The sequence below is a fragment of the Anthonomus grandis genome, chromosome 1, assembly GCF_022605725.1.
Source record: "Anthonomus grandis grandis chromosome 1, icAntGran1.3, whole genome shotgun sequence".
NCBI lineage: Eukaryota > Metazoa > Arthropoda > Insecta > Coleoptera > Curculionidae > Anthonomus > Anthonomus grandis.
Genome location: NC_065546.1, coordinates 54,825,990 through 54,839,773, shown reverse-complemented (window position 1 = coordinate 54,839,773; position 13,784 = coordinate 54,825,990). Strand labels below are relative to the sequence as shown.

Below are 13,784 nucleotides of genomic sequence, written 5' to 3'. Positions count from 1 at the left end.
TGCAGAGTACATTGGGCTATTCAATCCAATTATTGTTCTCTTATACATGACATGTAAATTTAACTGACCTCTGGTAAGGTGTCTATGAACGTCATTTGAGAATATAACAGTTGTATTACATTTTAATTTTTTGTTTATAATTTTATATATGAGCTGTATAATATAAATTGTTGAGATGTTTTTATTTTACTTGTTATAAAGAGATTCAGCATCAATATCTAAATCTATATAGTTGATAATGCTCTTACAACTACAAGAAGTATAATTATATAGTATTTTATATCCTTGAACCCAAGTCTATGGTTTATTAGCTTCCCTATAATCTAAAGACTTAATTGCTAACCTACTATAGTCCCTGAGTTTTTTGTTCTATTTTAGATTAAGATCAAATATTTCTTTAGCAATTTTTATTTCTGAAAATTTGTTTTAGTTTTGATTATTCGATTAAACCTATTTATGGTGAAAACTCATTCTCTTCACAAAGTTTTTTAAACCTGTTTCTCTCCAAATTTGTTAGTGTGTTAAAATCCTGAGTTTTATTTTCAGAAATAGTATATGACTGTCCATAATAATATTCACCAATTCGTACAATACAATACAACCTTATCGACATATTTTAAGATGTGATACATTGCGTAGAGGCAGTTTTACGGGTGTTTTTAAAGAAAAAAAAGACTTCTAAGAACATATGGATTATATTTACATGAGTACCTATTTAATATTTTTACTTAAAGACAGAAAAATTTAATACAATTCAATCACATTCAACTAGAACTATAACGGTAAACTATCCTAGAAATAGGTTCAAACAAAAAATTCGTGTGACGCTATTTTCTTTAGTTGTTAAGTTTCTACAAATATTGTATCTCCTTTACTTTATTTGAAATAAAGTAGCATCTGATCTTTTCTAATTAATAAGAGCAGTTTAACTTGGGACGTTTTCGCAATAAAATTTCCAATATTCCTGTGAAAATTTTCGCGTAATAATTGAGATATTAGTCCATATTTATAAAAAAAAGTTTTACCTTTTGCTGTCAAAAAATAAAGCAATTCCTTCAAAGTATATACATAAAAAGAAGTGACGAAAAAGGTTTTGCTTCTGTAAAGTAAAACGTGTTAACTTTTTCTTATTTATAAAAAGAAGCATTTGCTTAAAAATTAGAGGATTTGCTTCTAAAAAAAGGAATCTAGGTTACAGCAACTTTTCTCATTTTATCATTAGTTGTCCCGGCATCTTAGAGCCTGCATCTTAAAATTTGTGCATTTTCGTTTAATAAAATCTATTTGTAAGGGCTTGTTTAAGTGATCTTTGGTTGATTAGTCGCAGTATTGTGTTAGTTATGGCTAATGTGGCGCATTTACGTACAAGAAAATACTACAAACCAAGACGTACGCTTTGTGAGTCAGATTTCAAGACGTTGTTTAGATTTAAGGAGGAAAATGTGGTGTGGTTGGCAAATTACTTTCTTGGAGCAACAAAACTAAACAGAAAATCAAATCATGCAGGCCAAAGAGAAATGGTTGACCGTGTTCCGTTTTCCCACAGCTATTAAGGTTATCAACTGCACGCATATTCGTCTTGATGGAAAATCAGCCCAATTTGAAGACGAATATGTAAATCGAAAAGGTTTTGCCAGTATTAATGTACAGGTTACATGCGACCAGAATTCTGTTAGAACTAGTATAGATGCAAGTTGGCCTGGATAAGTCCATGATGCTCGTATATGGAAAAATTCGACAGTGTGTGAAGTCATGAAAAAGACAAGACAATATTCTTCTAGGGGACAGTGGGTATGGTATAATGTCATGTCTTATCACTCCTTACACCTACCCGCACGAGGAATATCAGAGAGTCTTGAACAAACTGCTTACATCAGAGCGAGTTGTAATTGAGCATACATTTGGGCAAGTAAAGCGGCGATTTCTTGAGGTATGGATACAGCGTAAAACTGGCCTGTATTCCAAGAGTTATAATTGCGCGTGATGTGTTGCACAATATGGCTAAGCAATTAAGAGATGAAGAACAGGACTTGCTATTTGTAGAGAATGAAAATGTAGATGCTATTCACGTACAAGGACAAAGGCGGCGAGGGGAATTAGCTCGTCTTATTACCAATAACAATATAGGTGTATAATTAGGATTAAAACTTTTATGTAATGCTATGTATATGTCGTTTACTTCAAACGTACAAAGATTAGTATTAGTACAAAAACAAGTATTTACTTAAACTAAAAATAAACTTACACGTTTGAACTGGAAAAAAACGTTTAATTATTTTTTTTTGTTATAAATGATACATATTACATATATGTCTATTTACTAGTTTGGGTAAATATTATCTCCAACAACAACATACTCTTGAGGGGTTTTTTTGTTTGATGTCTCGTTTAAATGTTTTAGCTTGGCAGAGTAATATTGTTGTTGGAAACGAGCAACTTTCAGTTGTTCAACTAAAACTAATCGTTGCCGTTAACTGCCTCGTCTCGTCAGACTCTTGTTTGCCCGAAGCAAAGGTAGGCTTCGCAGGAATTTTTTTTCAGCAACCTCTTCAACCCATGTGTAGGATCGCTTTTTGTTAGCTACTACTTGAGGCATAATGATCTGATGAGCGTCGTTTTCCACCATAATGTCATCCTTTGAAGTAGGTAAAGAAGGTTGACTTGCCACGCCAATTGCAAGAGCCCCTAATAAAAATATACATGCATGATAAGTACCTACAAGGTCATAGTAAAGACCTGAATCTATTTCTCACCTGGTACCCGACCTAGTACAGGATTTATGTCCGCATCCATAGCTTTTAACATAACTGTCTCCCAGGACAAAAGACGAATAGGCTTGTTCCCTGTTTTATTTTTGCCAGTTTTATTTTTCAGTCGCGTTTTCATTTTGTTCATAAAAGCTTTATTATCCATCTCCTTGCCAAATAAAGTAACGTATTCCTTAACGATATCAGTTAATGCAGCAGTTCTTCTTTCTCATCGCTGGAACTTTTTCAGCGATAAACATCATCTGTTTAGGGGCATCTTCGGTAACTTCCTGTTCACTATCGGTGTCAGTCATTTTAAATATTTTATTCACTTTAAAATAGCTGCACAAATAAGTTAGATGAATCTTCTTAACATCAATTGAGGTGCCAACTGCTTTTAATTATGAGGCGAATAAGATCAACCCCATCAGATACAGACCACATACGCGTGGAAGCACGCTGCAAGTCAGATCTTGTCGAAATCGCTAATCTCCGTACCCTTTACTTTATTTTCCCGAAGCATTTGCTTGCAAGGAAAAGGTAGAGATTATGAATACCAAACAGAGCAATACCTTTTACTTCTACCAACATCAAAGTAAATGCTTCATTTTTAAAAATACGGGTTATTCTTGAATTGGTTTTAGTCCCAATAAGTCCAGATAGTAGTAGTTAGAGGCATTTGCATAATTAGAATTTTGGTTCATTAAGGGACAGTTTACAAATGACTGGGAATATTTCCATTTTTCTATAGAAATATAAAGGAGTTCCTAAGGATGGATTTGAGGGTAAAAACGTCATTTTACGATAATTTTACCTAGTACCACTAAGTATTACGATAATTAGAGCACTTTTGGTTGAGGCATTTTTTCAGGAAATTTCCATTATTTCTGAAAACATTTTGACGAAATGATTGATATTCCTCTTTCTTGCCCAATAATTTTATATAGGGGAGAGTGGGGCAAATTCGACAGGTGGGGAATCTTTGTCAATAAACTTTACTAGGAATTGGTTTTTGATTTTTTATCACGCACTAGCTCGTCCAACGATCGTAAAGGTATATTAGTTGCCTGTTAGGTCTTGAGAGAGGTGTGCAGTTTTGTGCGCAAAACTAAAATACCACGTATTTTAATATTTTGATGTAAGCATTGAGTTTTATTTAAGTAAGATTTTTGTTAAAAAATTGGATTATTTTTCTTTTTTTTTCTTCTTAAAAGTGTTTTTGACTCTTCGTGTTTGGAATTAACTGTTAATACTCAGTAAGTAAAGCTTCTGTCTAATGTTTTTACAAGTTTTAATAAAATTTGCATAGGAGGGCAATTTCGACATGGGGTACCTTTGACACTGACGAACTTGCCTCAGATAGTATAATTAAAGATTTTAGTTTTTGTTTTTAGGGTGTGGAGTATGGTTAGAATATAAAAAAAGAAGCGTTGATATTACTAAAAACAAATCAGTGCAAGAAAAAGGTGGTAACGTATCAATTCAACTTATCACAGAGGACTCTAGCAATCAAAATAAAGATGCTGCATACCCGATAAATCATTATGTAATAAATTTACAGCCTGGAACTTCAAAGACCACACACTATTTTCTCACTACCGTGAGACATAATTAATGTGGTGCCTCATGTTACTTTCAATAATAGCCGCGTGACATATCTATAGTGTCTCAGAGGTAATTGTGTACTATAGCCGTGTGAGCCTTGATGGGCGTATCAGTCCTATATAAGTTATATGGAACTGAAAGAGTGCGGCTGCAACTGTCCGACACTAGTTTTGGTTTTTGAATTTGAGACTCGAAAGTGGATCATAAAATCAAAATGTATAGAAAATAAACATTTTTATGATTAAAAAACAGCATAAAAGCAAGAAAGCTAAAAAATAAACGAAATACATGCAAATTCAAACATTATTTGTTACAGTTATGTACGTGAAAAGTGTCCAGATTCTCTTTGACGCTTTTGATAACAAATAATGCATCGACGTCTGTTACCAACATCTTCCAAGGAATGTTGACGCCTTAGAAAATTGCAAGGCTTTCCATGTTATAAGGTTGACGCTCTTCCAAAGGAACATATTACCTGGGTTGTTCAATATCAAGATCTAAGAGACTGTTTACGATCTCCTGCTTGAACTTTGTGATGGACAGTTTTTCATTCGCTAAAGCACTGCCAATAAGAAGCTCAATAGCAAGCTTAGGGTACCACTTCAGCCCTCTGCGTAATGAAGTGGTGTAAGACTTAATTTGATCCGAAAGATCAATGTAGGCTTTATGTTTGTTGTAGTCAACAATCGCAGCAGGTTTTCGGAATTCTTTATCATAGTTACTAACTCATCAGTGTGTTTTGCGGATTGATCCTTCCACTATTGGACAATTATACCTGAGGTGCTTTCAGCTGCCTCGGTGTCTCCTTTTTGTTAACAATTTGCTTAGGATTCATTTTTCGATTTCATCAAAGAGTGCCAACTAAGTGAGTGTTCCTGACAAGTAGAGCATGTGCCAAAACCACACTTGTATATTAATTATCTGTAACAATAATACGTCCTTTGTCAAGTAAGTCATTTGCAAAACTGAGTACTACTTTTTGTGATGATTGGCCCTCTACCCGATTTTGCTTACAATAAATCAACATACTGTAAGTATATCCCTTTTCGATGCACAGCTTATAAAGTTTTATTCCGAACTTGTGCATTCGGAGAAAAAAGGATGCCTAATACGGATGACCATACGAAGAGTCTTATAAAAAATTTACCAAAACGTTTCTAATAACATATTTTTTTGTAAAACAAAATATTCATGAGTGTTCTAGAACACCACAAATAACTTTTGAAAGAAAAAAAAGTTGGTCGGAGGAACTTATTTTTTTTCAACATTACGGTAGTCAACGTGGTATACTTAGAGGGAAAAAAAATAGAAAAGTGATATTTGCCGAATGGTCTCCTTTGCCGAAACCCAAAAATTTGGACCCAATAAAACCTAAAAGGAAACAGGAAAAATCAGAAGAATTCACGTCGTCTCCTTATAAATCCGAACTTAAAATGAAACTAGCTATCCAGAAAGAAAAAAAATCCGTAAAAAGAAATTAAGGAAACACGCAAGAGGCTGAAAGAAAAAAAAATAAAAGGAAAAAACAACCAATCTCAAAACAGTCAAGAGGATGCAAGTGACACCTTCTGTATTTATTATTGTGAAAAATATGGACAGAAGATAACTGGATTCAATGCTGTGAATGCTTTCTATGGGCTCATGAGGATTGCACAGATTTTGAACAAAAAACAGGCACTTTTTGTTGCGATTTATGTAGAAATTTTTTTTTCCATAACAATTGCATTGTCCAATTTGCCCCATAGATGTGGGGGCAAGTTTGTCATTTGGCACTAATAACAAAAAATATATTTATGAGTTACTTTTTAAGTTTTTGGTTTTAAATGTTTTTTGCCTAATAAAGAAGTGTCCAAACTATGTTTAAATAAAAAAAAAATTTTTCTGCACCACCAAATTATTTTTAAAAGCCCGTAAACCTTAACATGTCGAAGTTGCCCCACTCTCCCCTAAGAACGTTTCTTGTATTTTTCCACTATTCTTGACATAATTTTTATCAATCATGGTAATATTCTTAAAAGACGTGTGCACAAACAAAGGACACTTCTTCAAAAATTGGATGCAAACTGTACGGATCTAGCGAAACTGGAAGAAATCCCCCTCAAAACTCCTCTGGCTCTTCCTAACGCAGGCGTCCTTAAAATTCGAAACGTTCAAAGAACTGAAATAGTCATCGTGCAAGAACCTCACGATATCCTCGATTTTACATAAAGCATTTTTTCGATCTGCACCGATAACATTTCGACAGAACCCGATTTGTCTGGTAACATCTCTACCGTTCGAGAGTAGACGGAAATAGATGCCTTTCTCGTCACTTTTAGTTTCACGGTTGTCCTGATAGACCTCGAACACTAATCGGGAGGCGTATCGTAGCAGTAACGGATCATTGACCAATCCAAGGGCAGCGGTGAGCTGCAGGAGGGTGTAGTCATGGCCGGAATACAGAACTAGATTAGGGCCATTAGAACCAACCTGGAATAAAGATATTAATTATGTATCTAGTGTGGAAGGTTATTTCAGTGTATGTAGAATTATGACTATGAGTTGTACAATAATTTAACAATTGCCAATATTTTAACAGATTCCGGTTCTGGAATTTCGTTAAAACTAAAAATGCGTTATAGGGACGAATCCCTTACTGATCCACAGATAATCGTATTTTTGCCGAATTCTTTCATTCAGTGTTTTTCTCATCCGAGTCAGATGCAAGCTCTTTCGTGAATACGAATTCACATCTTGGTGCGTGTAATACTTCAAATTTCACTGGTAACAAACCATGAAATCTTGATCGCAATACGGTCACTTAAAAATAAAGCTCCGTTGGTTCGGACGGTATTCCATCTTTTCTGGTAAGACTGTAGGTATGCCATTATAACAGCATTGTCAACGCATAAATAGAAAATTGAAAAAGGTTGTAGACTGTATTTGAAAATTGTAGTAAGTAATTTCTAACGCAAGTAAGAAAATTGTAAAAAAAAACGAATGTACCACACTACTCAAATGGGCACTTAAGGAAAAAGAAAGTTGTGGTCTTCTTAACGGGGATCCCCTTAGTTGCAGTCCAGGCTCACCACCATTACACAATGGTTTTTAAACCGAAAATTAATTAAATTGTTTTAATGATTGACTTATTACTGACACCAAAAATTTACTTGTTTTTACCGTCGTTGCTCTCGTACAAGTGCTTCGACCTTGCACATCGTGCCCGAGAGAAAAATGTGGTATATTCCGCGCGAAATAGAGTAAAATTTGAAATTAATGATGCATTAACAAGCATTAAAAATAATATTTAATCTTTGCTTGTCAATAAAGACATTTCTTGAACTATGGAAAGAGGCACGCGTATGTCCTGTTTTCAAGGGTGGGTGCCGTGAATCTATTGAAAACAACAGACCAATTTCTATTCTTGCTTGCTAGGTTATTGGCTCTGCTACTAGGCAATCTGCTAGCACGATTTGGAGATTCGGGAAAACCGTCGGGTATGTACCCTGTTTCCCGAATCGATAACTTTCACAAAATTTAATACTTAAATGCACGTTATAGAAAACGGCAAGGGTAGTAGAAAGTAGGAAAGGGTTTAGGAAAGGAAAATGAACGACCACGTGTTGACTGGGTGAAGGATGACGCGAAAGTCGATTTCCATTTTTAATTACTTGGCTAAGTTTTTTTCAGGGTTATCGATTTGTGGTTGCTTATTTTTATATAAGCTTACGATTATTACTATAAATTATTGAAACATAGTTTATACTATAATGTTTTGGCGAATATATTGGTTTATGTGTGTTTTTATCATATCTTAAAAATGATTAAAACATTATTGCAACCTTTAGCTCTGTAAATGGTTTATACTGTTGGGCTGTACTGCTATAAATAAATAAATAATAATATAGAGGATCTACTAGGAATGTTACATGGAAATGAATGCACTTTCAGGACATTTTAGGAATACTTTGAGGTTTTAGTTAGTCAAGTTGGTATTTCAGGAAATATATTTCAAAAAATTCACAATATCTACCAATATTTCAGGATACAAGGTTTTTTCATGGAACCTACATAGTATTTATATTCTTTCCACTCATACACTTCTGTCTAAAAAAATTAAGAATTTAAAGACTAGCCAATTAAAGTTTAAAAAAAGTAAATAACTCTATAGTAAATACTCTCTTAAGGGTAGGGTACTGCTAGGAATATCATTAAATTGTCAGGAATTGGAATATTCTGGTTAAGGCTGCAACTTACCATATGAAGCATCTGTTGAACAATATGCCTCATATGTCCGTAAGACCTCAGCAAACACAACTTTTTCCAGTGCAGATTTTTCCATTTTTGATAATTGGCCCAGTCAGTGAAGGCGATTATCCCAGCAACCTGTTGCTTCCTAAAATTCCCTTATTAAGCAATCACTTATTTTTAATTCAAATGAAGACCACAGGGGAAAAAGAGGGAATGTCACAACATATCAAAAATGGAGTTAGCGTCGCCATCAGTTAGTACACTAGAGAAACGTCTATATTTTATTATAAACACATATCCTGTAGAAGATCACGGCATAGTCCGTTAGTAGCCGCGTCTAAAATACCAGATACAGGGGAAAAACAAGAAATGTCCACTGGCAAAATGATAACAACAAGGAATGTCCACAGATCGCTACGATGCAGATTACCGGTTCTAATTTTAGTTATGTTTTGCTTTCTAAGGGTAAACAAGTGAATATTTTTCGTCCATATTTTTGCGGTTTACAGCGTTAAGGTTATGTTTTAATGTACAAAATATAAAAGTAAAAAGTGCATCATGGAAGAAAATGGAAATAGTGAGCAGCAGGAGCAGCAGCAACACAGTGAAAAGTTTAAGAAAAGAAAGATACATGGACGGATTACGGATGTAAACAAGAAAATAAAGGTAAGCAGTCATGAACTAGAAAATGACTGTAAGTGTAAAAGACTGAGATGTTTCGAGAAAACCAGTAGTGAAGAAAGGCAGACACTTTTAAAGAACTTTAATCTATTAACATCAAACAATGAACAAAATTTACATTTATGTGGTTTGATGTAAATCTATTAAAAGTAGACGTCCTCGAAAAGATGAAAATGTAGCTCTATTACATGATAATTTATATACATATAGTGTCAAAGTGGTAAGAGAAAATGCAATTTTAGAAGTCGATGTGTGCTACAAGGCATTTTTGGCAATACATGGGATTACAAAAACCAAATTAGAATATTTGCAAAAATCCGTAAAAACATCGCGTAAGGCCCCTGTTGATTTGAGAGGTAAGCATTTAAATCGCCTAGAAAAATTTCTGACCAGACGAATGAAAATGTGGTTACCCATATTAAATCATTTCAGGGAAACAAGAGCCACTATGGCATAAAAAAATCAGATCGTCTTTATTTTAGTGAAGCTCTTAATATTGCAAAAATGTATAAACTATATCAAAACAAATTTCCTAATCATCCTGTTTCATACGAGTTCTATAGAAATATTTTTAATACAAAATTCAACATATCGTTCGGGTACCCTCGTAAAGACACCTGTAGTGTTTGTGATCAATATACTGCAACAAAAAAAGATTTAACATTAAAACTTGAAAATAATAAGAATATGCCAACTTTTACATCAGTTCTTGCCGAGATACAGAGGTAACGAAGTTCTTTCAATGCTAAATTATTTTGCTGAAAATTACCTTGACCCCCAGATAAAACACCTTGAAGTATTTTGTGACTCGTCTGGAGGTCAAAATAAAAACTATAACATGATCAAATACATGCATTATATTGTTCATATCAAAAAAAGACTCGAGTCTTTCAAAATAACTTTTCCAATTAGGGGCACTCTTATTTAGAGTGCGAACGAAACATGGCCCTTCTGAACCAAAGACACACTGCTGAGCCACTGGGTCGAAGAAATAGAAAGGTCCAGAGTTAAGCCAGCACCATTTCATGTCGAAAACCTGGAAGAGGGCCTTGATATAATCAGAAACTGGGATTTTTTTATGAAGCTGAATTATAAGAAAAATCGTCCGTTCGCAATACGCCCTGTGAGGGAAATGGAAGTCACAATTAGACCCCGCCGACTTGTTTCACGCATAAATGTTCCTATAATGGGTGTTGGGAACAAAGCTCAGTACTACCACCTATACAGACAAGAATTTATCCTGTATTGCGAAATGATGAATATTTATATCCTGACCGAAAGTATGAAGGTAAGTTTTTTTTTTAAATATAAAACTTTTACTCATAGAATACGATTTTCAGGTCTAATCCCAATAAGCGAGGAAAAATTTAAAGATTTGCAAGCTCTGAAAGTGTTCTGTTCTCAAGAAGCTTAAAACTATTATGATAAGTTACCTCATGCCGCTAAAAACAAAAAGAAAAAGCAGCAATAAATATTTCCTTTGATTAGTTTATTGCTATTACTCATAGAATATTATCTACTTTTAGGTCTTAAATCAATATGGAACAAATACTATAACTATGATAGATGAAACCTTGAAATATTGGACATTACCCCTTTTTACTTTGGAAATTGATTTTTTTTTGGACATTCCTCATTTTTGCTATGGAGAATTGCAAGTTTTTTAGTTTTTTGTATATTTTTTGTATTGAAATGTGTTTTGAAATACAATGCGTTTGAATACGTGTAGCAGACAATTAAATAAAAAATATTTAACATATCTCAACCATTTCATTTTTAAGTCAAAGAATCTTAGAAGTTCCAAACTTTAAAATCGATGTATCTCAGTATTTTTATTTTGTGACATTCCCTCTTTTTCCCCTGTGGTCTTTAAATATTAAAACCTTATGCAATCGGTGGGACTGTCACAAGGCAAACCACTCCTATGGCACACAAACGTCAATAAAGCATCTCTAATAACGTATGGGTCTTTTAACAGAGACTTGTGCTCAGCATCATTGGAAAACAGCAATTTCCCAGTGGTTTGGGCTAAAGTTTCAATAGCTGGATGGGATTTAAGTTGATGCGAGTCACTCTTTTGCACAAGCCTTAAAAAAATTATACACTAAACTTTTAACCCTTTTACATAAACAATTTAAAATACTTCTTCAAATGATCAGTAATAGGACACTCGCAATCCTTAAAGCAGAAATTCATTGACTGACTCTCATACACATTAACTTTAGCTAATGTCTCGCCATTAATAAACCCATAAAGAAAAGCCAGAGCTGACTGAAAAGTTCTTCGGTATCTGGTGCTATGGACTAGCACCTCATCAGGCCTAAGGGTCTTTAACTTAGGCCAAATGTCTCTGTAGCTCCTCAATAACATTTTACCCAAATTCAAATGTTGGCTTACCCCCTGCATTGTTAGCTGGCCAAGGTGGCACTGCTCTGGATTGTGTGGGATCACTGGAAAACTGTGAAAAGGACCCGGACCTGTCCATTGGAGTTTTCCTGTTACAGTTAAGTTGTACAAGTAAGACTAAAAGCCAAAGTTTTAATATAATTATTATTGTTTTATCTGCATTTAATTTACTTTGTAGGATTTTAAAGTTTCAGTTTCTTCAGTGTTACAGTTGATCGATGAAATGCTTTTTACATGTTGTAGAGGCCCTCTGTCACCATGCCTGATTAGTACTATTAAACCTTTTAGTAGCCATTTTTTATTGTCTAGAATCCCTTTCAAATAAATACACCATTTAGAGAAACATCACTTACAAGTACATTTTTGCTAAGAATAGAGGGCATTTACACCATACCTTCTTCCCCCTGGTAAATTTCCTCTGGAAAGTTACATATCCTAAAGATTCTCTTCGTTTTAACTCCTGCAATGCCTAAATTATGAAACAACTCAGTGGTAGCAGGCAGCAGAAACTCTGAGTCGTTCTTATGCCAATCGAAATAATTGTAAACACCAGCAATGACTAGTAAAATCCAAAGACTCAATAATAAGTAGCAGTGTAGGGCTTTGCTTTGGGACACCAACCTGACCGTCATTGAAATGACTAACTAGGATTTTAACCTAATTTTACATTATTTTTTATTATAAAATCAAAACTGGTTTGTCTGCAGTCCGAAAGGCTAAAAATAGATTTAAAATTCATTTCAATGGCCTGTTTTCTTGCCGATTTTTGTGATTTGTTTCCATTATAATCTCCTTCAGTATAATCCTGTATGGTTTGGTTTTTGTGGTTTCGACACAGGTGCCGCCAATTAAAAACAATATCTAAAAGTAGGTGTTATAATAAACATTTTTTTATTTATTGAACAATATGCAAATTAAATAATTTTGTTTATAGGCACGCACATACAAAATTGAGGTAAATATTTTTATTTTATTTGGAAAAGTGGTTAAGGGGAAGGCTGCGCGGGTGACGACAATTATTCTTGGGCACCGTTGCCAAGTTGAATAAAAATTCGTTGGATTTGGTGTTTTATTGGATTTTATTGCCATTCAAATACCAATTGGATAATAAAATTGATTTTTTTTAAATTCTTCTATTTTTTTCTTTTTCGCGTTTAGGTTGCATGAGCTTTCAGAAACATTGATTTTTATTTCAGTATGGGCACTAACAAATAAAATTATTTGTCACTTGACAACACTCCTTCACGGCTTTTGGAGAATGGAACGTAAGTAAACTCTCCCCAAAACTATTTTTTATCCCTGTGGTCCACTACATTGACAAAATTAGTTAATCACTGAAATGTTTATTGAATCTGCTAATATGCAGATTTTTTAATAAAAGAACTGTATAAAAATTTTAATAAAAATAGTTTTATCACTTCTCTAAGAACCTTTCGTAAATTTAACCGAACTTAAAGTTGAATTGGAAAACTTAAAAATTAAAGAAGGTGAATTGTTGGCATTACTGGAAGTGAGTGAAAGGGCAAGTCTTAAGTTCAATTCACAAATTAGCGAGCTAAATATCCTAAATAAAAATTTAATTGTAACGATAAAAACATAGAAAAAAAAAATAGAAAATGAGTCTTCAACCTATAAGACTGAAATAAACTTGCTACAAAAAGACGTAAACGACTTAACTAACTTAAATAAGAAGATGTTAGACTCCGTAAAGGTGTTTGAAGTTGAAAAAGATACCTGTTATTCCGACATTTGTGCATTGAAGGAACAGTTACAGATATCTAAATCTGTTGTTATTAATTCTCCAACACAGCTACCAACTAGGCCAAATACACCTGACGATAGCCGACCTCGGCTTCTCTTTGTTGGTGGAAATTGTAGCAGAGTGTTCCTAAAACATTTACGTTTAAAGTTTGAAGCTTACTATAAGGTCCAGTGTTTCCTGAAGCCGGGCAGTTCAAGCAGTGAAGTGATTAGGACAGCATCAAATTTAGTTAAGGACTTTACGAAAGAAGATTTTTTAATAGTAATGTTAAATGGAATTTGTTCTTCATCTGATGTTTTAAAAAATTTAATTCAAAATCATGTTGATACAAACACTTTAGTGATGACAAGCCC

General features: G+C 33.9%; 1 protein-coding gene across 2 annotated transcripts; it reads right to left on the bottom strand.

Moving 5' to 3' along the window:
* Positions 1-2,248: 2,248 nt before the first annotated feature.
* LOC126742540 (2-phosphoxylose phosphatase 1) lies at positions 2,249-12,766 on the bottom strand. 2 transcript variants are annotated; one of them, XM_050449329.1, is made up of 8 exons: positions 12,064-12,766; positions 11,841-11,983; positions 11,407-11,786; positions 11,147-11,350; positions 8,589-8,727; positions 6,540-6,821; positions 2,754-6,485; positions 2,249-2,685 (listed from the first exon to the last, which is right to left on the bottom strand). In XM_050449329.1, the coding sequence occupies exons 1-7, from the start codon at positions 12,299-12,301 to the stop codon at positions 6,426-6,428; spliced, it is 1,446 nt and encodes a 481-aa protein (XP_050305286.1). In that variant the 5' UTR covers positions 12,302-12,766; the 3' UTR covers positions 2,249-2,685; positions 2,754-6,425. The 2 variants fall into 2 exon arrangements, with proteins under 2 accessions (XP_050305286.1, XP_050305200.1); XM_050449243.1 differs by having other exon boundaries at positions 2,754-6,821; positions 12,064-12,758.
* Between the last annotated feature and the right edge of the window lie 1,018 nt (positions 12,767-13,784).

What these genes read in the sequence shown, in the direction of transcription:
- LOC126742540 (XM_050449243.1), bottom strand. Translation starts at nt 12,301, where the DNA reads ATGACGGTCAGGTTGGTGTCCCAAAGCAAAGCCCTACACTGCTACTTA. An exon ending in AAACTTTAAAATCCTACAAA is followed by an intron (nt 11,787 to 11,840) that starts GTAAATTAAATG and finishes TTTGGCTTTTAG; the next exon opens with TCTTACTTGTACAACTTAAC. An exon ending in AGTCCCACCGATTGCATAAG is followed by an intron (nt 8,728 to 11,146) that starts GTTTTAATATTT and finishes AGGGAATTTTAG; the next exon opens with GAAGCAACAGGTTGCTGGGA.